The 24,359-nt window shown below is 45.0% G+C and overlaps 1 protein-coding gene across 17 annotated transcripts in view; it reads right to left on the reverse strand.

The window, feature by feature from the left end:
• The window catches only part of MLIP (muscular LMNA interacting protein), a 169,685-nt gene that overhangs the window by 59,833 nt on the left and 85,493 nt on the right, over positions 1-24,359 (reverse strand). For 15 of the 17 annotated variants that reach the window (XR_007774017.1, XR_007774018.1, XR_007774019.1 and 12 more), the window contains 5 exons: positions 18,014-18,079; positions 17,841-17,945; positions 17,684-17,743; positions 13,863-13,907; positions 3,401-3,445 (listed from right to left, as the gene is read on the reverse strand). Coding sequence is in view for 13 of the 17 variants with exons in the window: in XM_050950673.1 (XP_050806630.1) it covers positions 3,401-3,445; positions 13,863-13,907; positions 17,684-17,743; positions 17,841-17,945; positions 18,014-18,079 (321 nt within the window). In the remaining 4 variants the exon portion in view is untranslated. The remainder of the gene's footprint in view (positions 1-3,400; positions 3,446-13,862; positions 13,908-17,683; positions 17,744-17,840; positions 17,946-18,013; positions 18,080-24,359) is intronic. The other 2 variants (XM_050950677.1, XM_050950679.1) reach the window with 2 other exon arrangements.

Below are 24,359 nucleotides of genomic sequence, written 5' to 3' on the forward strand. Positions count from 1 at the left end.
TTCACAGAGGATTGCATTTTGAACGTTTTCTGTTCATTGTTGCTTTTTGTCAATTTGTCTCCTTAACCAAACACTCCTACGTCATCAGATGCAATGATATTTAACAAAAGAAGAGAGTTAGTTTCTGTTTCTCATGAAGCACAGCATGCTTGGGGAATCCCCAGCTGCTGCAATGATCAACTGGGGGCCTTTATAATCCAGAGCAGGTTAAAGAAGCCCTGAGGCTGCTCTAAACAACATGGCTGATGGATTTGGTAAAGAAAATGGCCCCAAAATAAGGGAGCCACAAATGGCTGTTTTACGCTCAGCTATTGTCAGACATAGTTGAGCATTGAGCCCTAGGGAGGGAAGAGACCTTAGGTCACTTTGACATCCCACTGAAAAGAATGAAGCCCCCCCACACACACACACACATTTTGTGGGTACTGGCGCCCTAGGCATTGGTTGTGCTGAGCTCCCTATAATGATACTTCAGTTCTGCATATACCAAAATGATGTGTTTTGATCATTACAAGTACGATCTCAGGTGCTTTGCTTAGTTGAGTTTTAAATTATTTTAAAATATTTTCGCTTGCCATTGCTTTTTGCCATGAACTATTTTTCATGGGGATAAGATATGTAATTAAAACTATTTATTTTATTATCCAAATTGTAAGTTTATAAATGCAATAAACATTCCATGATCTGAATGAGGATCTAACAGAGTTCTTCCCAGGTGCACTTGAAGTCTGAAGGCAAATGCCTGGGGCAAAAAAATGATTTATGCCCCTTTGACTAATTATTCTCTGTAAAGGGGAAGGACATCTGGAGGAAGGACAATTATTTTGCAGGTTGCTGTGCTGACAGAGCAGCAGGACATATCCCAGAGCTCATAGAGCTGGATAGGCATCTCTTTGTAAAGCAGGTTATTTCTATTTACATACACATATTTGAATGTCAAGAAATGTATGAAGTGCAAATAACACTTTCAGCTAACTCTGCGCTAAAGGAATATGCATGACCTGAAGCCACTTAGCCTCCATACACAATTCAGAGAGAGGACTCTAGGGTACATTCCTTAGTACACAGCAAGGGACTCCAGCATATAACAGAAACCTTTGTGTTATTCCACGTAAGGCATTTATATTCTGCCTACGTACATTTCCTGCTGCAGTTTCAACAGTCTAGGACTTTCTTTATTGTCTTTCCTGAACTGTTGTTAGTGTTCTTAAAAGTAATGGCTACATTTCACCCTAGAGATGGGTACAATTCAATGATGGAAAGCAATCTTGTATAGAGGTAAGTTCTGCTTCCTCAGATGTCATTCCCCAGTGCCCAAATGCCATGCAGTCAACTGGCAAATTAATGGCCCAGAAGCAGGAGTGGCTCCAGGCCCCAGCACGCCAAGCACGTGCTTAGGGCGGCATGCCCCGGGGGGAGCTCTGCCGGTTGCCGGGAGGGCGGCAGGCAGCTCCGGTGGACCTCCCGCAGACATGCCTGCGGAGGGTCTGCTGGTCCCACGGCTCCGGTGGAGCATCCGCAGGCACACCTGCGGGAGGTCCACTGGAGCCGCGAGACCGGGGACCGGCAGAGCACCCCCCACGGTGTGCCGCCATGCTTGGGACAGCGAAATGGCTAGAGCCGCCCCAGCCCAGAAGAAGAATCTGTAGCAGCACACTCTGGCTGTACCCTGGAACTGCTAAGTGTTCCACGCTGGATGCTGCCCTGGCCAGGACTTTGTGGGAAGTGATTGCTGAATTAAGTTCAGATTGCTTTATACCAAAGGGAGTTATAATGCCATAATTCTCAAGGTTTAACTGCTACTCTGCTCAGTCACAGTTTAATTTACTTCACAGACTTCGTGCTAAGCAGCTTTAAACTTAGGAAAGTCGGTGAGTTGCATTATATATATATTTCTCCTAATGAATGAATAATAGAAAAATCACTTCAAGCTGTTAAATCATCTGAAAGTATGCCTCAGAACCACTACGCATATACCTAGGAGTTAAGCTACACCCTTCCACATGAGCTGTATCATGCTGTGCATTATCTAGGTTTCGCTCACTTTTTAAAACATGTTTGAAATATATTTAGCCTTCTCTTCATCCCACATCTAGAATTCCTGATAATATCACTAACCTGCAAGGGCCTGAGTTCAATGCTCTCTGTTTTAGATGGTTAGAAAGAGGCGCCGACTTTCTGGTTTCCTTGAGGGTACTCAACCCCCACTCCAACACAAGCCCCTCTCCCACTCCGCCCCTTCCCCCAAGGCCCCACCCCTGCCCCACCTTTTGCTGCTCCTTCTCCTTCCCCATCCCTCCTCTTCCCATCCTGTTCCGATCCCTTCCCTGAGCGCATCCTGCCCTCCCTCCCTCTGCCTCTTCCTGCCCCCACTACTCCCTCTCCCCCCCAGCACCTCCTGCACATCGTAGAACAGTTGATCACTGGCAGGTGGGAGGCACTGGGGGAGAAGGGGAGGAGCTGATTGGCAGGGCCACTGGTGGGTGCTGAGCACCCACTATTCTTTTTCTGTGGGTGCTCCAGCCCTAGAGCACCCAAGGAGTCGGTGCCTATGGTTATAAACACTGACTTCTCTTCTATTGTTTGGTGAATCTGAATATCTATCTGCCATATTCTGCCCTTGCACGGACATGTGCAATGCTGGTCTTGTGGTTAAGGCACTGGAGTAGTGTTCCAGAGATATGGAGGAAGTTGACATAATCACTAACTTCCCGTGTCATCATGACCTAGTCACTTATGTCAGATTTTCAGAGGAGTGCGGCAATAAGTGCTATAATGGGAAGTTCTGGGTGCTGGGCACTTTTGAAAATCTGGTCCTAGGTGCCTGAATGGGATTCGAGCTATACTGACAGTCTGGCCCTGACTATATGGCACAGTTAATTATCTGCAACAGGGAATAATAAGATTTCCCTTGCTCACTAGGCTGCTGTGAGGACAAAATGAAGGTGCTCTACATGAAAGTTGTGTTTTCGTCTTAAAATGCTTCCTAAGGCCTGGTTTCATCTCACTTTTCACCAGTTTAGCTGTTCTTGATTTAAACAGGTAGAAGCAAGAAGAACAGGGGCCCAGAATTTTGCTTCTATTTAAACAAGTTTTCAAACAAAACTGAAAGATTTTTAGTTGGCCACTAGGAGGCAGTGGGCCACCAAGTTACCCAGTCTCTTAGGCCTCTGTCAAAGACCTGCAGTTTCTCCTATGATTCCACCTCACTTGTAGGTATTGGCACACTTTTGCGTTCAAATTCATGTTCAGTATGGAAGGAGTAATAAACTGCTTATTACTTTCATCTAGAAGCAGGGACCGCAGCTTCCTTCCAAAGACTAAGGAGAGACCCAATAATTTCTTCAGATTTTATGCTTGTAATTTGAAAACCTGCATAGTTCAGACACATGATACATACCAGTTGACTCTCTGTCACTGAAGGCGTTGGTAAGTAAAGGTTAGCCTGCAAAAGAGTAAATATATACAGTGTTACATAAACTAGCATAATCCATTATAACAGTCACACAATCTGGGATGAGAAGGAATGCTTATTCACTACAGAGGGGAAACCAGGAAGAGGAATATTTCCATAGATTATCAGTGGTTCCTGGATGATGGAAGGAGTACAACATTTACATGTTATCATGTTACTTGTAGGTATTTTTGTGTTCCTAATGGAAGAAAGGCATTTGAGCAACAGTATATTCCCCTGAAAAGACGGTTACTCGCCTTTATAACTGTTGTTCTTTGAGATGTGTTGCTCATATCCATTCCAGTTAGGTGTGTGCGCGCCGCGTGCACGTTCGTCAGAAGATTTTTACCCTAGGAACACTCGGTGGGTCGGCTGGGAGCCCCCTGGACTGGCGCCGCCATGGTGCCAGATATATACCCCTGCCGACTCAACCGCCCCTCAGTTTCTTCTTGCCGGCTACTCCGACAGTGGGGAAGGAGGGCGGGTGTGGAATGGATGTGAGCAACACATCTTGAAGAACAACAGTTACAAAGGTGAGTAACCGTCTTTTCTTCTTCGAGTGCCTGCTCATATCCATTCCAGTTAGGTGATTCCCAAGCCTTACCTAGGCAGTGGGGTCGGAGTGAGATGTGGCAGAATGCAAAACTGCTGAGCCAAAGGCTGCATCATCTCTTGGCTGTTGAACCAGAGCATAATGCGAAGCAAAGGTGTGGACCGAGGACCAGGTAGCTGCGCGACATATCTCCTGGATAGGTACAGGAGCCAGGAAGGCAGCAGATGAAACCTGAGCTCTGGTAGAATGCGCGGTGATGTGGCTTGGGGAAATATGAGCCAAATCATAACAAGTGCGGATGCACGCCATCACCCAAGATGAGATCCTCTGCGAGGAAACAGGTAGGCCTTTCATTCGGTCTGCTACCGCAACAAAGAGCTGGGGCGTTTTACAAAACGGTTTTGTCCACTCAATATAAAATGCGAGTGCTCTACGGACGTCCAGGGAGTGCAATTGTTGCTCCCGTCGTGTTGAGTGTGGCTTCGGGAAGAAGACTGGGAGAAAGATGTCCTGGTTAACATGAAAGGCCGAAACCACCTTAGGGAGGAATGCCGGGTGTGGTCGCAACTGCGCCTTGTCCTTGTGGAACACAGTGTACGGCGGATCCACCGTAAGAGCCCTAAGCTTGGAGACTCTTCTGGCCGATGTAATGGCTCAGAGGAAAGCTGTCTTCCAAGACAGGTATAGTAGCGAGCAAGTTGCTAACGGCTTGAATTGGGGAGACATAAGTCTGGTTAAAACCAGGTTGAGGTCCCAGGTCAGGGCTGGGCAGCGTACTTGAGGGTATAAGCGCTCCGAGCCCTTGAGGAACCTCGAAACCATAGGGTGTGAGAACACGGAACGACCACCTTCGCCTGGGTGGAAGGTAGAGATGACTGCCAAGTGTACCCTCAGTGACGATACTCCTAGGCCCTGCTGTTTGAGAGACCAGAGGTAGTCCAAAATAGAGGGGATCGAGACCTCAGTGGGAGTAAGATTAAGCGTTTCGCACCAGCAGGAGTATGCTGCTTCCACTTGGCCAGGTACGCTGACCGGGTGGAAGGCTTCCTGCTACCCAGGAGAACTTGTTGTACTGATTCAGAGCAACATAACTCTGACTGGTTTAGCCACGCAGCAGCCACGCCATGAGGTGAAGAGCCTGCAGGTCCAGGTGGCGAAGCCTGCCGTGGCCCTGAGTTATGAGGTCTGGGTGGAGTGGCAGGGCAATTGGGTTGGCTATCGACAAGTTGAGCAAAGTGGTGTACCAGTGCTGCCTGGGCCACGCTGGAGCGATCATGATGATGCACATTCTGTCCCTGCGGAGTTTCAGCAGGACCTTGTGAACCAGCGGGAATGGTGGGAAGGCATAAAGGAGCTGGCTCTTCCACGGCATCAGGAAAGCATCCGAGATCAATCCCAGGGAGAGACCTTGGAAGGAGCAGAACATCTGGCATTTCCTGTTCTCACGGGAAGCGAACAGGTCTATGTGGGGAAATCTCCACTTCTGGAAAACAGAATGCATAGCGTCCAGGGGGATCGACCACTCGTAAGACAGGAAAGACCTGCTGAGTCGATCAGCCAGGATGTTCCGAACACCTGGGAGAAAGGACGCTACCAGATCTATCAAGTGGGCTATGCAAAAGTCCCAGAGTTGGATGGCCTCCTGACAAAGAGGGGAGGACTGTATCCCTCCCTGTTTGTTTATGTAGTACATGGCCGTTGTGTTGTCTGTAAACACTGAGACACAACAGCCTCGCAACTGTTGCTGCAGACTGCTCTCAGTTCTCAGACATTTATGTGTAATGCCAGCTCCTGAGAAGACCAAAGGCCTTGAGTATGAAGGTGACCGAGGTGAGCACCCCAGCTGAGAGATGACGCGTCCGTCGTCAGGGACATTGAGGGTTGGGGCGGATGGAACGGCATCCCTGCACACACCAGGGAGGGAGTTAGCCACCATTCTAGGGAGCCTAGGGTGCTCGGGGGAATGGTGACTATCGTGTCTATTGGGTCCCTGCCCGGGCGGTATACCGAGTTGAGCCAAACTTGGAGAGGACGGAGGCGGAGCCTAGTGTGTTTGGTTACAAACGTGCAGGCAGCCATGTGATCCAGGAGACCGAGTCAAGTGCGAGCCGAGGTTGTCGGGAAATTCTGTAGACCTCGGATGATTGTTGCCATCGCCTGAAACCGCGGCTGTGGTAAGCAGACTTTGGCTAGATTGGAGTCCAGGATATCTCCTATGACGTCTAACCTCTGTGTGGGAACCAGAGTGGATTTTTCTATATTGATCATCAGGCCTAGACACATGAATATGTCCTTGACGATGCCCACATGCTGAGTGACTTGTGTCCTGGAGGCCCCTCGGATGAGCCAATCATCCAGATATGGAAAAACGTGTATCTGATGTCGGCGGAGGTAGGCGGCGACTACGGCCATACACTTTGTAAATACCCTTGAGGCTGTAGAAAGGCCAAATGGCAGGACCATAAACTGGAAGTGCTGATGGTTAGCTACAAAGCGGAGGTATCTCCTGTGAGGAGGAAAGATGGCGATGTGAAAGTACGTGTCCTTCATATCAAGGGCGGCATACCGGTCTCCAGGATCCAAGGACGGGATTATGGTTCCCAGGGATACCATGCGGAACTTCAACTTTATCATAAACTGGTTGAGTCCTCGCAGGTCTAGGATAAGTCTGAGACCTCCCTTCGACTTGGGGATTAGGAAATAACGAGAGTAAAACCCCTTGCCCCTTTCGTCCATCGGTACCTCCTCTATGGCTCCTATGGCGAGGAGCGTCTGCACCTCTTGTAAGAGGAATTGCTCGTGAGAGGGGTCCCTGAAGAGGGACAGGGTTGGAGGGTGGGAGGGTGGGGTTGAAATAAATTAGAGGTGGTACCTATACTCCACCGTGCGTAGGACCCAGCGATCTGAAGTTAACTGGGACCATGCCGGGAGGAAGTAAGAGAGACGGCTGGAGAAGGGAGGAGAGGGATCCTGGCCCATAACTGGTACGCCATCCTCGGGCGCACCTTCAAAAGTTCATCTTTAGTCCCGGTGGTGGTTTCGAGGGACCTTGATTTTGGCCCCCTTGGGGTCCTGACGGTAGTCTGCGACCACCTCGGCTGCGCCGCCTGCCGAAGTCCTGTCTTTTTCTAGGCACAGAGTATGGGCGGTGAGGCTGGGGACAGAAAGGCCTGCGTTGGGTCACCGGCGTATGCATGCTGAGAGAGCACATTATGACCCTGTTGTCCTTCAGGCTTTGCAGCCTGGGGTCAGTCTTTTCTGAGAAGAGGCCTTTACCATCAAATGGCAAGTCCTGAATGGAATACTGCAGCTCCGGTGGGAGGTTTGAAACCTGAAGCCATGAGATGTGCCTCTTGGCAACACCCGAGACCAGAGTCCTGGCTGCTGAGTCTACTGCATCCAACGAAGCCTAGAGGGAAGTTCTGGCCACCTTTTTCCCTTCCTCCAAGAGGGCAGCGAACTCTTGGCTGGAGTCTTGAAGGAGAAGCTCCGTAAACTTACCCATCGCCACCCAGGTGTTACAATTATAGCGGCTAAGCAAGACTTGTTGATTTGCCACCCGGAGCTGTAGGGGCCCTGCCGAGTACACCTTGCAGCCAAGTAGGTCCATTTGCCTAGCCTCCTTCGATTTCGGGGCTGGCGCCTGCTGGCCATGGCATTACCTCTCATTAACGGACTGGACGACTAGCAAGCAGGGAGGAGGATGGACATACAAGTACTCTTACCCTTTAGAGGGCACCATATATTTTCCCTCGACTCCCCTGGCCACAGGAGGGATAGAGGCTGGGGACTGCCATATAGTATCGGCATTCGCCTGGATGGTCTGAATAAATGGTAGGGCCACTCTAGTTGGGGCATCTGCCGATAGAATGTCCACTACCGGGTCCTCTACTTCCGGTACCTCCTCCACCTGGAAGTTCATATTGAGTGCTACCCTCCTTAGGAAGTCCTGATGGGCTCTCAGGTCGATTGGAGGAGGGCCCGAGAAAGATGTTCCTGCCACTGCCTCATCTGGAGAAGAGGAAGAGGAGATGCCAGCGACGAGCGGATCCTGTGTGGCCTGTTGCTTCTGGCGATCTCCTGCTCCAGTGGAACCTGGAAGTCTGGTGGGTGAATTGGGGCTTCCTCCGCAGCAGTCGGGAGGGGCACAGCTAACCATCGCCTCTGGCACTCGGTGCTCTGATGAGACAGAGCAGGACAGAACTACTGGTACGCCTTGGGCCTGGTGGGTCTCTTGGAAGACTCTGGTGGGCACATCAGAATTGCGGTCCTGAGCATAACAGCTGTCTGTGTGGGACAATACTGATGCGTGTCTGGATGGCCATGGAGGGGCTGAAAAGCCCTGGGAAGAGTCTCTGTCTCTAGCGGACCTTGCCCTACTCAGCACTGGGGACCGGTACCGGGAGGCATACTGGTACCGGGAACGAGATCGGGACCTGCGACCGGAGCGGTGCCGGGAGGTCGACCGAGATCTCGAGGCTCAACGTCAGGAGCAGCTACGGGTGTCACGGTGCCTGGAGCAGTGCTGGAAGCTGGAACAGTGCCGAGAGTAGTGGGCCAGCGAACGGGATACCGACTGGTGCCGTGAGTGCGACTGGTACCGAGGAGGAGAACGGTACCGGGACTGCAAGCTGCGTCAGGAGCTGGAGTGCCAACGGGACCTGGAACGTCTGCGAGACCGTGATCGTAAACGGTGCCACTCTCCTGTGCCGACAGCGGATGGTCTTATCAAGACAGGCTTGCCAATAGACTGTATTACCCGCACCAGCGGTGCCAGAGGTTGAGGCAGCGTCGACTCTGTCATGGCAATCAGATCCCTCATCGTTGAGAATGTCTCCAATGTGGATGGAATAGTAAGCTCAACCACGGCTCGGGCCAGGGAGCCGAAAGGCACCGGACTCGATGGCCCTCGTGGGACCAGAATCGATGGTGCCGATGTCTTCAGTGCCGTGGCAGGTATTGGTGCAGGGCAATCCAACTTAGATGAGTTCTCTGGCTGCGGTGCAGGTGGCACGGAAGCAGCAGGAGTCTTAGGCTTTCTCGACCTCGGAGAGAGGGAGCGGTGCCAAGTCGACTTCGGTGCTGGCGATGGCCGGTTCTGAGAGGCCTTTGCAGTACCAGCGCGGTCTGGTGCCAAGGAAGTGCTTCTGCCCACCAATTGACCAGCTCTCGGTGCCGAAGGCAGATGGGTAAGATCCGCCTCCATGAGGAGCTGCTTTAGCCGAAAGTCCCGCTCCTTTTTTGTTCTCGGCTTAAAAGCCTTGCAAATGCGACACTTATCTGTCAGGTAGGATTCCCTGAGGCACTTAAGGCAGGAGTCATGTGGATCTCCTGTCGGCATCGGCTTATGACAGGCCGAGCACAGTTTGAAACCTGGTGAACCGGGCATGGGCCCTGGCACTGGGTGCGGGGAAGGGGCTAATCCCCGAACCCCTCTTAACTATATACTAACTATGAACAATAAAAATTAACTATAACTATATAACTTTGAACTATATACACAACAAAATAACTAGAGAACTACGAGTAGCTAGGGAGGTGAAGGTCAGTAAAACCGCACTTCACTGTTCCAACGACCGACACGGGCAGTAAGAAGGAACTGAGGGGTGGTTGGATCGGCAGGGTTATACATCCGGCGCCATGGCAGCACCACTCCAGGGGGTGCCCAGCCGACCCACCGAGTGTTGCTAGGGTAAAAATCTTCCAACAAACGTGCATGTGGTGCGCGCACACCTAACTGGAATGGATATGAGCAAGCACTCGAAGAAGAAGTCTTTATATGAGATGTAAAAGTTTGCCTCTGCAGGGTGGACAATTAAAACAACAGTCATGAACATGTATTCCTATTTATAGCCTCCACGTGAAATTAAGCCCCTTCTAAAGTCTCACAGGACTTGTTACTGGATGGACATTTCTAGAGCATTAAAATTCCACCTATCTTTCAGGGAATATCCTCTTCTACAAGTGAATTTCATTGAACATCACTAGGTTTCTGTATAAAAAGACACTTCCCTTCCTGCAGGACATGTTCAATTTGAAGGCCCCGGGTCACTAAACTTAGAGCATTCTTTGGTTAATTAAAAACTCTTCATCTATAATAGTTGGGCTTTGATGTTACAGCTGCAGCATATTGAGGGCCAGATTGTGGCATACACCTACAGCCTGCACTGGATAGTATTACAGCAGCATCCCAAAGGAGGGATACTGACTGACTCAACCACAATTCCCCCTAGTTGTTTCCAGTAGCAGAGTAGCTCCATCACCCTGAAAGAGAGTAGAACAAGCATACCCCTTGCTCCTACCAAATTCCACAGGCTGGTGTTGGACCAGGGACCCACCTTCACTAACGCAGTGGGGTGAATAGAGCCACCACTGGTCATACACCAGCACGGAGCTCCCCAGTACATTGTTGCTAGTTCCTGCACTTGACACACTGAAGGAACGCTCCTAGTTCCTTCTCCCACCTTCTTATGCCCGCATGAGGCCAGCCACAGCACTTTCAGGCCTGAGTTTCCACTGCCATGTACTTTGTGAAGTCATTTACATCTGTGGAAAGTGAGTGCAAAATGGATATCAAGTGCTACACAAGGAGGAATACTGATAGTTGAAAATTCAGCCCTTTCATTTTTAAACACTCTTTGAGAAAATATCAAGCTATGATCCAAACAATCTGTACAGACTGTTGCCAAGAGGTAGATTACAATAATTCTATCTGTGTATACATGCACTAATATAATGTAAAGAAAACATGTAAAGTGGCTTAGCAGGATGAAAGCTTTTGCTGTGTCTGATTAACTAACAAACAAATTAGTATGCAAAAATCATCTATTTTTCTTCTGTAACCAATGGCACATTTAAGACAGCTTCTCGACAAGCAGCCAATAACAGAAATTATGTATATAAATAATGATAATTATATTGTCAAAATACCATGCTAATCTTTCAAAGTAAATTGAATTTCAGTTAAACAAATTAATAGCTATTTTAGATAAAACAAACATAGTGCAAATTCCTTGTTAAAAAAAAAAGTATATTAAAAAATCATTGCTCCAAACAAGATCACTACTCATGAGGTAGTGAGCATACTGAATGAGCTCACAGTTTGATATTAATACAATATATGTCCTTACAATGAATGGCAAATTCAGTCTCAGCAGGTCCATCACAGAAGATCCTAGCTTTTGAATTCATTAGGAAGAGACACGGCTTTCTTACTAGTGCAAAATAGAACCCTGGGACCTAATTGTATGTTGTTTTTTAGCCCCTTTATGTGGCTCAAAACAGCCAAAGCAAGCTACCAGAGAATAACCCCAATAAATTGTGATTCCTTGGGTGGTATAGAGCTGTGTTAATGGTTCAGAACTGGCTCTTTCCACAAACCCTGTTATTGGTGGTGTATTAGTGTAGCATGACCTGGTTATTCCCAGCTGCCCCCGTGGTTCCTTGGATGCCATGGACTCAGAGTTTAAGTTAGAGCAGCCTGCAGGATAAGTGATCATAGGGGGGTCTGGACAAAAAGGAATTTGGGGACTTCCCTGGACACACAATATTTGGGGGCTGAATATACAGGAAACTAAGCCTCTAGATCAGGGATCAGCAACCTTTGGCACGTGACTTGCCAGGGTAAGCACCCTGGCAGATCAGGCCAGTTTGTTTACCTGTCGCGTCTGCAGGTTCGGCCAGTCGCAGCTCCCACTGGCTGCGGTTCGCTGCTCCAGGCCAATGGGGGAGGCGGGAAGCAGCAGCCAGCACATCCCTCAGCCAGCACCGCTTCCTGCAGCTGGCTTGGAGCGGTGAACCGTGGCCAGTGGGAGCCGCGATCAGCCGAACCTGTGGACATGGCAGGTAAACAAATTGGCCCGGCCCACCAGGGTGTTCATCCTAGCAGGCCGCAAGCCAAAGGTTGCTGATCCCTGCTCAAGATACACAAGATTTTGTTGGTATTTCTCCAGGTCTAAAGCCTCCTCAATCCCCTGATAGATTCCCTTGAGGCAGTAGTTCTTCTGTCTTCTGGGGAAGCCCTGCAGGTGGCAGTAGTCTTGGCCTTCTGCACTCTTGAGGAGCAGCCATCTGAGGACTTTCATGTGCATTAGCCTAGGGTATTCACTTGCTCCCCAAACCCCACAAATAAACAACTCCAACAATTTCACATTTGGGAACAAAATATAAAAAATTAAACATGGGCAAGAAGACATATATATCTGAGTTGATGTGAGACTTTAAAATGTCAGTGCATTTGTAAAGATCAAAGAAAATGAACATGACTGTAACCCTACCCTGTTGAGTCACACAGGGCTAAGCTCCAAAAATAGTATCTCAGACAGAAATTCTAGTCACTGTATGTCTTGTAAGGATAATTCTACTTAAAGAAATGTTTCAGGCACAGTTCAGAGATTATAAGAATTACACTGGAATGGTGAGCAATATGCATTATCATCTTCAAAATACAACACATCAGCTTGTTTTTGCATTTCACCTAAAAATGAAAATCACCTTTCTATTTAGCACAAACTAGCACACTGTGTCATGCAAAATTCACATTCCATAATATGCAATAAAAAAATACATAACAGCATGCAATAGAAAAAAATCACTTCTGTAGCTACTTGCTCACAGGAAACAAAATTGCATTGATCAAGCAGTATGCTGGGAAAAAACCAGAAAATCTCTATTGTTTTTGCCTGTACTGCACCTAATCTGTGATTGAGTAGAAAGATAGACTGGTGAATAATGAGCAGACATATGTCAGCACATGAAAAAATGGGTCATAAGTAAAAAAAGGTACCTTCCTTAACTGCTTATCCTAAGGAGAATAAACATGTTAATTGAGTTTAATATGTTGAATAATGAATAAAACAAATGACTTAAGATAACTAATTGTGTGTGTGAGTGCACACGTGTGTGTATTTAAGGTGCCAGAGGGAGGATAGCAGAGTCAACTTTTCCAGTCACAGTACATGTAAGACAAGAACAGCATGAGGCAGTGGAAGTGCAATTATCATCAGAGGAGAATTAGGCCTGCCTGCAAGCATGCTGCGTATCCCCTTACTTAACAGAAAAACCAAAACTCCTTCCCTCAGTTTCCCCAGCCTCTCTAACAACTGTCCTATTTTCTTCAAAAAAATGCTTCTTAGCCCCATTCTGTGGGGACCAGTTCTAGAGGTGACAGGATATTTGGTGCCCATTCAGGACTAAATTGAGGTTTTTCAATATGAGAGATTAGGAATGTCATGCCAAGCAAGTGCTCCTGGTGAGACATTTTGCCTCAGGTTGGCACAGCACCGTTGGGAGTTCTGGAGGGGCGCAAGCCAGAGTGGCCTTTGCTTCATCTTTCACAAAACATCACACATGTTAACCCTGTGTATGCAGCCAGGGTTCACACTTTCTTTGGTCCTCCATGCCCCTCCTTGGGGTGACCTGCCCCTCTGCAGGCTTAACTTCAAGCAGACTTTGGGGACCATTCCTCTACAGAGGTGCATGAGGAAGGAGAGGTTTGGGCATCTTTTCACCCTAATCTGTGCAACTGTAGATGGCAACCAAGGCACAATTGTAAGGATGTATTTGGGTGATATGGACCATTGTCTACAAAGGAATTAGACTGAGATCACCAGCTCACACCACACTGAAGAGCCACTGGACGGTAAGGCTTGAGGTGGAATTGAAATAGTGGTGAGAAGTGCCAAGTCTCATTTCCAAAGCCTTGAACTATTCACTTCCCCTACTGCTGTAAAGAACTTTTCATATCCTAGATGGATTTACTCCCTTCCCTCAGCCAGACCCAGCTATTATTGAAAGAAGGATGCTTAATCCCACATTTCTGTAGCTAAAACGCAGAGTAATTATACAGGGACTTACATATCTGGTTTCCCGTCCAGCTGCTCTCTGCAGTGTTGCAGACATCTGTACACAAGATAAATTGATATAACATGCAACCAACAGTAATCTGACAATTCCACGAACTTTTAACTTTGTAACAAGATATTAACTGCTAAAAGTCTAAGAAACCATCACTCTGCAACCATTATGAAACATTCATCAGAGAGGTGAGATGTGATTCATTAATGTTTAGCTCTCAGTGTTGAGTAATTGTTTGACTTACAGTAACTCCTCACTTAATGTTGTAGTTATGTTTCTGAAAAATGCAACTTTAAGTGAAACAATGTTAAACAAATCCAATTGTCCCATAAGATTTAATGTAAATGCGGGGAGTTACGTTCCAAGGAAATTTTTGAGGGGAAGACAAAAGGCATTATACTGTATACTGTACTGTACTGCAGTTGGGAAGCGCCCCGGCTTACCCCACACAGGCACAGCCCACTGCGGGCAAGGACGCTAGGAAGCACCTTTGCAGCAGCAATGGCAGCTTCCCCAGAGAACAGGCTCGGATTTTGCCGGGAATGCTCCAGGCCCACCTCTTCCTGTCCCTGCTCCACTCTAGGCCCACCTCTTCCCACCCCCACTCCACCTCCTCTCTGGAGCACGCCACATGCCTCCCCACCCCAAAGTCCTAAGCGCCGCCAAATAGCTGTTCAGGAGCTTAGGATTTTCTAAGCGGGAGTGGGAGGAGTGGAGACAAATTGCTTCCCTGCTCCTGCCCCTCCCTCCCAGAAAGTCCTAAGCTCTGCCAAACAGCTGTTTGGGGAAGCGCTGGGAGGGGGAAGGAGGAGGCAGAGAAGTGGAACTTGTGCAATGCTCCCTTGTAAAGTCGCTGCTCTTCCATAGAATCTTACAAGCAGGCAGCCAAACCACGTTATAAGGGAGCATTGCACAACTTTAAATGAGCCTGTTCCCTAACTGAGCAGGGACATAACATTGAAACAACGTTAAGTGGGACAAAGTTAAATGAGAAGTTACTGTATTATATTATTATGTGTCAAAGATGCGACTCCAACATCTGACCTCACAGTGTTATAGTTGCCCTTGCTATTGTGACCACGTAATCTAGGGTGACCATGTATGGGGAGACTTTGGCAAACCAGTAAAGTGCGTGAAACCAATATGACTTATTGTTAAAGGCAGCCTAGTCAGCAAGCTGTAAACTGGCCATTCAGCAGTCTCAGCTTGACGAAGGCAGGAGGGGACGGGGTTTTGGGTGCCAGAGAAAGGGCAGCTTGACCTTGCATCCTTCCTGATAAGAATTATGTTGAAGTAGCTGATACATTTTAGAAGAACAGGATGTGCCCCAGGAATGTCTATTGGGGTCTCAAAGCTGCAAAGTCTGGAAAAACCCACACCTGGTTAATCAATAATCAGAAGGAACCTCTTGCTTGACCATTGAAACTGCTTACTTTACAAGGTTTCTTTAAGGGACATGTCATTCTATTTCTAATGTATAAATAAGGGGGGAAAGTTTGAGGTAGGGGAGACTCTTCAGGACTGGTCTCTCCCTCTGGATGCATCTTGCGGTCACCACCGGCAGACGGAAGATTTGGCCACTAGAAGCCTGCCGCTGTGTCACTTGAAAGCCACGCTCAGCTTTGGTAATGATCAAGGGTTGGGGGTGTTTTACTAATCTTGTTGCAGACGTGTGTAAGTGCTTGAGACTAAGTAAAGTTTAGCTTTAAGTGAAAGCACTCTTGTGCCATCCTGTTTGTGCCAGCCATCTATTGGTCGGACAGCCGTGTCTCCCCTGCTTTACTTCCTGACACCTCCTCGCACAGAGTAAAAGTTACCAAGAGCTTTGGGTTGAAAGAATCCCAGGTAACAATCAGATGTCCCAATTTTATAGGGACAGTCCCAATATTTGGGGCTTTTTCTTATATATGCACCTATTACACCATCCCACCCCACATCCCAATTTTTCACACTTGCTATCTGGTCTCCCTAATATAATCTCTGGGAACTCTCAGAATGAATCTGTTAACAGACAGAATGGGACATATCCAATCCCCAAATAGGATTTCATTTCTATTTGCATAGGAAATGGATTGGAATTATCTTCAATTCTGTGCTATTATCCGGCAAGAACTGTCTTCTTTCATCTAATTGTCTTCTGCTGTCTGTCTAATCCATGGCATTTCTAAGGCACTTAAACTAAGATATCTGTTGTATCTCTCCTCCCACTCCTTCTATTTCCCTCATCATTACTCTTTACTCTGGCTTCTTTCCTTTGGGGTCCAATTCTCCACTATCTTGCACCTGGTGTAATTATATACACCTGTATAAAGTGGTATAAATAACTATCACAGCAGAAATCTCACTCACCTATAGTAACATTTTACAGCCACTTTACTCAGTGTAAATAACTACACAAGCAGCAGGCACCGAGGAATCAGGCTACAGGCATGTACAAGTATCCCTGTATCAAAAAAATGGAAAAAAAAAAACCTTCCTTCAGTCCCACTTGCTTCTCTAACTACTGTCCCATTTCCCTCCTCCTCCTCCTCTTCCTCTTATGAGGCCTATGACTCACTTCACCATTGCCCTGCTACTCGTGAAATCACTTACACCAGTGAAAAGTCAATACGGAGTGGGCATAGAATACTCCCATTCCAGTAAGGTAATGTTTTACCCCCACTTTGCACTAATGTAAATGACCAGATAACGTGCAGAGCAACAGCAAGTATTGTCCATTCATAGTGGACCCATTGGCATCAATGGGCTTTGGACCCACTGCCAAGATGTCCTCTTCTTCATCCTCCAGTTTGCTTTTGCTCTCTCCACTCCACCAAAATTGCCTTGACCAAGGCCAATAATTGAATGCAGCTTTGTTGTAGCCATGTCAGTCCCAGGATATTAGAGATTCAAGTGGGGTGAGGTAATTGGACCAGTTTCTTTTGGAGAGAGACAAGCTTTTGAGTACCACAGAGCTCTCCTTCAGGTCTGGAAAAGATACTGAGAGTATCACAGCTAAATACATGGTTGAACAGATTGTTTAGCAAAAGTAGTTATACATATTCTATGTGACCATTCAGACTGAAGTGGCCTGTTAACACCTCTGCGGTCATAGGGCAAAAAGGGGCGTTAGTTGGTTACAGATTGTTGTAATAACCCAATAAGTTCCCTTCCCTTTGCCACGTACACTGCTACATCAAAGGAACAAGAAGAGATGAAGCAGCAGGGACGGCCTGAGGAGGCACCAGCAACCCTACAGAAGGAATACCTGTACTGCCAACTTCCTCCCAAATACAAATAATCTGGTTCAAGTGGACCTAAAAGTTCAGTCTTTCCCCTCTGAACTGAACAGTTACAATCTTTATGACTTCTAACAAGTAAGTCTGTCCATGTCTCTAGTTTTTCCTCATTGCCCATCTACGTGCCCTCTCTATATTGTCTGGGTTGAGGGAGTGTAGAAAGCTTGCTGAGGCTCAGCAGTAAATGGCTAGAGGAGTGGGGTACTCAGCACCTACAGCTGGGTTCACTAACCAGCCTCTTGGCCATTCACTCAGACGTCCTGCTTTCTGGAAGGCCACGTATCGCTGGATTCTTCCCTGACTACTGGACCTTCAAAGCACAAATTCCCTTTCTTCATACACTGCAACTACTCCTGCCTCTAAGTAGATATGTTGCAGTGGAGAGGAAGTGACTCAAGAGCTGTAGCTGCTCTATCCTCCCTCTCTCTTCTGTGTCTTTTTGGGGGAGGATCTGTATTGATCTTGCATCTTTTAAGATTATATGTAGCTTTCTACTGTTACAGGTTTTGTATCTGTGGTATGTGGCCACACTTACTCACTTACTTTGCCTACGTCTGAATCCATTGATGTGTGCAGGGAAGATGGAGAAGATTCACACCGGCGCTGAAAAATGGGATTTGAAAGGGCACAGACTTTGTTAATAACAAGAGAAGACAGAAAAGAGAGAAAACATTTAAATTCCACATTAGTGCTATATTACCATAGGCAAGGGATCCTGTAGGACTTGATCGATGGCAGCACAGAGTTCTTCAGTTTTTTGCCTGAGCTGAGCAGGGGAGCACATCTGGAAAAGTAAAAGCAACAACTGAACTAGCTTTGTCTTTGTGAGTCCAAATGAAACACTGGCTAGAGAGATTTATTGTGATTACCTACCTCCGAATGTGTGTCCAAAGTAGTGTCTTCAGTCACTTTTTCTGTTTTAATTGGCTCTTCTAATGCCTAGAGATAAATAAAAATTGTTCTGATGTTAGATTGGCTGAAAATAAAAACATGCTTTTCAGTGTGAAAGTTTCCTTACTTGGTACTTCCCTGTTATCAGCTGAGAAAGAAGATAGCTCTGTACTAAGCTTCATCAAATGAAAGTGGCCATACCTTGAAACACTAAAGGTGTTTTGCACCGACAGATCACCAAATTCCAGTGATATTAGAGAGGGGAGAACCTCCAGGTGAATGTCGTCATTTGGATCCTAATTATTCTTGGAGTTCAGAACAGTAACTAAGATGAAAATTTTTCCGCATGTAATTTAAACCCATCGTCTCCCCACCACTATTTACTTACAGTATGTTATTGAGGCACTAGATGTCTCTGTGTGCTGTATAGCATTCCAGACAAGGTGTGGTCCATGGTAAGCAAGAGAATAAGACTGGGACCCAATCTCTGTGGAAGCCTCTTGGTTTGTGTCTGTGGCTGCCTTCTTTAATAAATGACTCCTGTTTAAGAAGCACTAAGATTCTATATAACTTGATAAAGGATGCAGTAGAGTGGGGGGGTTGGTTTTTTTTGTGGGGGAGGTGTTCTAAACAAAAAAATGTGTAGATAAAGGAAAACCTTTGCTATACATTAGTAAAAGGAGAACGTTCTAAAGCCTTAATGGCTGAAGTGCCTTATTTATAAATATCTGTTTAGATTTCCATTCAAATTTTTTCTCTCTTCTTCTCATTGCAATCTCTCCAAAGCAGAACACAAACCCAATGTGCTTTGAATACAAGTCAAACTTTCAAACCCACAAAGTTGGTATCGGCTTGAAATTGATTAAAATGAATTTGCCCATCTCTAATCCTACCAGTGAATGCTGAATAACCACAAAAGCCAGGCTTAGAGGAGAATTCAGAACATCATTCATCTTTTCCTTTCTTCTAGGTTCTCACGTACAGTCTAGTTGCTGTTACCCTGCTCCTGCTTTGAAGTGGCTTCCAAGGAGACGCCATGCTGAGATACCATAATTACCCTGGAATCTGCTGGAGAATGATGCTAGACTGCAGGGGTCGGGATATGTAGATTTTTAAATACTTTGTTCTTTTTCAGTTTCCTTTTTATTATTTAATTTAAAAAAATATGTAAAGAGCAAAATATATTTAAAGTTAGTTACCCTGCCCTCTGCATGCTCCCTGCTTCAGTGGGGTTCTGTGGGAACAGTGACATCTCAGCATTGTACATGTCAGGGCTCCTCGCAACACAAGACAGTGTGGTTGCAAAATAAGCATGTGTTTACGTAGTGAGGCACAGAATACCCCTCTTTGCCCAGCTAGTGAGGACATTCAACACAGAATTGTAAAGTTACTAGTATTTTACTTTTGCTGCTCTTTCAATTATTGTCTGCTGTAATATATATAACAACATATTTAAAATTTTAAATAAAAATGAAAGGCTTCCATCAATCTGAAATGATTTTTTTTAAACAGAACTTTCGTTGAAAACCTTTAAATATTGGGGTTTCATTCCAAGTCAAACTGAAAACAAATTCTGAGATCTCAAAACCCTTCACAAAAACGGAAGTAGAGTAACTGGTAAAGTGCCTGGATATAAATTGGAAAAGCAATCTGTTTTATTTAGATACTTAAATCAAATAAACCCTCAGAATGGAGACTCTGCTAAGCTTCTCAAAGAATTCCACCTCCATTAGGATACTGAGCACAGTAAATCACTAAGAAAAAAAATTTTTTACATGATCAGAATGCTTCCAGTGGCTGGACACACTCTGAGATGAGGAAACTATTTCTTTTCACAAGGTACCATATATGCAAAATACCACAGTGGGCAGTTTGAAAAAGCACATGGCTAATTCCTTCAAAATGCAGTCATGGTATGATAGTCACGATCGGGAAATTTGTGCTGCTTGTTGCTCTTGTTGAACCTGGAGAGCTGGATAATTTAAATTTTCAAGGCCATTTATCTACAGCCTTTCCCAAGCACTACTTCACTACTGAGAAAAAAGAACCCCCCACACTAATGAGTTTCACCACTTTTCAATCTCTTTTATTTTTGCTCTCCTTCCTTTGGAATGGACAGCTAGATTCCCCCAAAGCAGTGGAAGAGAAAAGAGGAAACTGATTTATGGGTACTCAATGCCTGTACCCAAATGGATTAATTTTAATATATTAATAGAGTATCAAAATATAGCTGAATCTCTTTTTGATCAGTGCAATATTTTGAATTTTCACATGCCTGAAAAAAATAGCATGCGAGTGCTATAAATTATTTGAAAAGTACAATTTTTTTAAAATTAAAACTGGCATTTCTCAACCAACCACTGGTCATGTCATATAATAATTGTACTTTGCACCATTATTGCTATCAGCAATATGGATAGAACAAGCCAAGCTTGTCACCCTGGTCTGCTGGTTTAACAGTATGAAAAACAGCATTCCAGCTTTAATATTTGAACGGAGGGTGAAGGATTTAACAGAAGGAACAATATTTTCAAGATGAAGTGTAACGGAGAGCATAAAAAAGGTGCTAAGTGCATTTGAGTGTGTAAATCAGATAATTATATGTTTAACTGCTCATTTGTCCTTATATATGTAAGATTTGTGCAAGTGTAATGTATGCATCTCATTGAGATCAATGTTGACAGTATGACCCTCCAAAATTCCTGTGATTGCTAAACTACTAGTAAAGCAGAAGGGGAATGGATGAGCAATCTGATTTTGACCCTGGATATTTTATTAGAAGAATCAAGGCACTTTACAGTTTAGACTGTACAGAAATCAATCACTTCACCCACTAGTGTAATTATTTTTCAAATGGCTGAAGGCCTATACTCTGTTCGGTACCAGCCACACACCGTAAAAATTGTCGTCTTATCATATGAATTTTCAGAATCCTGTGTTGAGCAAAGCAAGTGAAGGGGTTTGGGTTTTTTTTGTTTGTTTGCTTTGAGGGGGAGTGGTTTGCTTCATTTTCTGGCACATTTTTCCTTATCAATACATTCCTAAAGCCTTAGCATGTACAAAAAAATCCTTTCCACATGAGAGAGCTTCAACTATCATCAGCTCCTCGTATAATTATATTATTTCTTAAAGATCCCGGGAAATGACACAAAGGATTGACTACCATGAAACTTTGATACAGTTAGAACTCAAAAGTCTGTGATGGCTTTTAAAAAGTAAGAGGGAGCTCCAGAGCCTGCTTTGCAAAATTGTATGTTGACAGATGGGCTCTGCCATTTTAATAATCACACAAACTGATAAATCATTTAGTTCCCATTTTACAACTAGCGATGGGTCTCTAGCTAGAAGTAAATGTTTTTTTAGCATGACTCTTTGATACAAGATTTTCATCTTGGAAATGTGTGATTAGGTGGGTTTCCTGGATTGTTTTGTTTTTCCTAAGTACGTAAATCCTCTTGAAATGTTGTTTTAGACCCATATGATGTTAGTCAAATGATATGGTTTTAATGGGGATAGCAAGGCATATCCCTGAATGCTAAATCCAAATAATGTAAAATCATTCTCAGTATTTCAAACCAAAATATGATCCTATATTTGTATGCTGTTTGTGAAGATCAGAATAGGAAGTCACAGAAACAAACAGCACTTTAACTTGTAAGAAACAGTTATATGTAACAGTTCAGTAGATATGATAAAGATTCCCTCTTGAGAGCTTGTCATAACATATTCCCAGATTTGGACCTTAGCGTCCAAAATATGGGTGTTAGCATGAAAACCTCCAAGCTTAGTTACCAGCTTGGACCTGGTAAAGCTGCCACCACCCAAAAAATTAGAGTGTTTTGGGGCACTCTGGTCCCCCCAAAAACCTTCCCTGGGGACCCCAAAGACCCAAATTCCTTGAGTCTTACAACAAAGGGGAATAAACCATTTTCCCCCCCTTCTCCCTTCCAGGTGTTCCCTCCCTGGGTTCCTGGAGAGATATACAGAAGCAAACTCCGTGAATCTAAACAGAGGGATTCCACCCTCCCTATTTCTAGTCCTGGAAAACACAAGTACCGAGAGGTCTAACCTCCCCCCTCTTCACCCAGAGGGTATGCAAAGTCAGGCTTAGTAAATCTAACACAAAGAGATTTTTCCCCCTGACTTCTTCCTCCCACCAATTCCCTGGTGAGTTGCAAACTCAATTCCCTGGAGTTCCCCACTAAAGAAAAACTCCAACAGGTCTTAAAAAGAAAGCTTTATGTAAAAAGAAAGAAAAATACATAAAAATGGTCTCTCTGTATTAAGGTGACAAATACAGGGTCAATTGCTTAAAAGAATATTGAATAAACAGCCTTATTCAAAAAAACACAATTCAAAACACTCCAGCAACTACACACATGTAAATACAAAAGAAAAAAACAATAACCCCTATTGTTTTATGATCTTTGTACTCACAACTTGGAAACAGAAGATTAGAAAGCAGGAGACAGAAAATTCCTTCCCATAGCCGAGAGGGACAGATACAAGACAAAGAACAAAGAATTCAGACACAAACTTCCCTCCACCCAGATTTGAAAAAGTCTTGTTTCCTGATTGGTCCTCTGGTCAGGTGTTTCAGGTTACTCTTTTCCAGGTAAAAGAACATTAACCCTTAGCTATCTGTTTATGACAGAGCTGAAGATCAGCTGCGTAGTGCAGGGCAGGACTGTTTTGGCTTGGGGCTCCAGAGTTAAGAAAGGTATAACTCGAGATTTTGCATTAATGACTTATCCATTTTGATTCTAGAATATTTGAAAACCAAACAATTGTTGCTGAGTGTGAAGAAGGTTTTATTTAAAGGATTATCTACTCAAGGCTCTATTTTAAAAATCCCTTCTATTCAGGGGAAACACTGTATTAATACAGTCCTGAGAGTAGCTTTAACAAGACTTCTACTATAGGTAGCTTTGAGTCAGTTTGCTCAGTATTCTTTGAAATAAAGCCCTCTCTCATGATCCATTTTGAGTGAAAGATATCTTTACGGCACATTTGATAAATGAAATCTCTAAATAATTGATACCTTATGTCAGAAAAAGAAACAATCTGTCCCGGAGCTGGATTTTTTGAATTAGAATCTAACCTCATAATATTTAAATAATGGAGGATAAGAATCAAGGCTCGCAGGATAATTTAGAATACAGTAGATGGCCTATCTTTTCTTATACTTGCTGAACAAAGGTAATATGTTATTCAGCGTTATCAGGTCCCATCCCTTCTGCACAGGGATTGAAGGGTTGGTCCTGTCATTATCTGACACTGTATGCTGTGATATAAGGGAAAAGCAAATGCCTCAGTAATGAAGAAGATACCAGTGTGGGGTATATGTTCAGCACAGCACATAAGTAGTAAGGAAACACGTGTTCCAAAAAAGATTCTGAGAATTAATTGTCCCAAATATTATAATGTAGTTCGTTTATGAAGACACAACCCTTTAACATTTCAAAATACACATTTTTACTGTCACACATTGCTAGAGTCACTTTGATGATTGCCATTAGCAGATTGGTAGGTAGCCAACTAGAGTCATGCTGCACCTGGAACATGGTGGAGATAAAGAGGTGGATTGAATTCCACTGATCTAGGTGGAATTCTGAAACAAATTGATTTCTGACTGCATAGGGATAAGTGTAGAGCAGAAGAGAGGAGGCAGTAATGTAAACTGGCTTCCTGAAGGACTAAGGAAATAAGCTAAGCTTGTGAAAGTAACTTTCAGAGGAGGGGGGAAAATGGCACATTTTATTTTGGTTTACTCCCCAACACCTTTGGATTACGGAGGTCCTGGTTTGGAATTTCAGCTTCACAAGCAAAGTTCAACCACTGAATGGAGTATTCCACCAGTTAGATACACCTTGCTTGGGCTGGCTTGACAAAAGAGAGCAACATAACAGTTGGGAATGAAAGTAGGATTGTATATGTTTGCATTACTAAGGGGAGGAAAGAGCATATGATGTAGCATGATGCATTGTCTATGTGAAAAGAATTGAATTACTCTTACTGTCCAGATCACAAAGGGTCTTCCCTTTAGCTCACCTTGCAGAGCTTCTGCATCTGGCCCAAGAGTGCCCCAATATAAATCAATCCCATGGAGTAAAGAGCTCCATTAATTGACCACTTGGAGTGTCTGATTACCAGATGAAAAAACCAATGAGCCACTTTTCTAGCAAGGGGGGAAAAGTTAAAGTCTTCACTTCAGCCAACACACTTGGAGGAGAAAAAAAGCATTAGAATTACTGTCTTTTGCTGTTAAAACGACAATAGTACATTGGGAATCCATAAAAGGAAGTTTAAAAAGGATACCCTCCCAAAT

The sequence above is a fragment of the Gopherus flavomarginatus genome, chromosome 4, assembly GCF_025201925.1.
Source record: "Gopherus flavomarginatus isolate rGopFla2 chromosome 4, rGopFla2.mat.asm, whole genome shotgun sequence".
NCBI lineage: Eukaryota > Metazoa > Chordata > Testudines > Testudinidae > Gopherus > Gopherus flavomarginatus.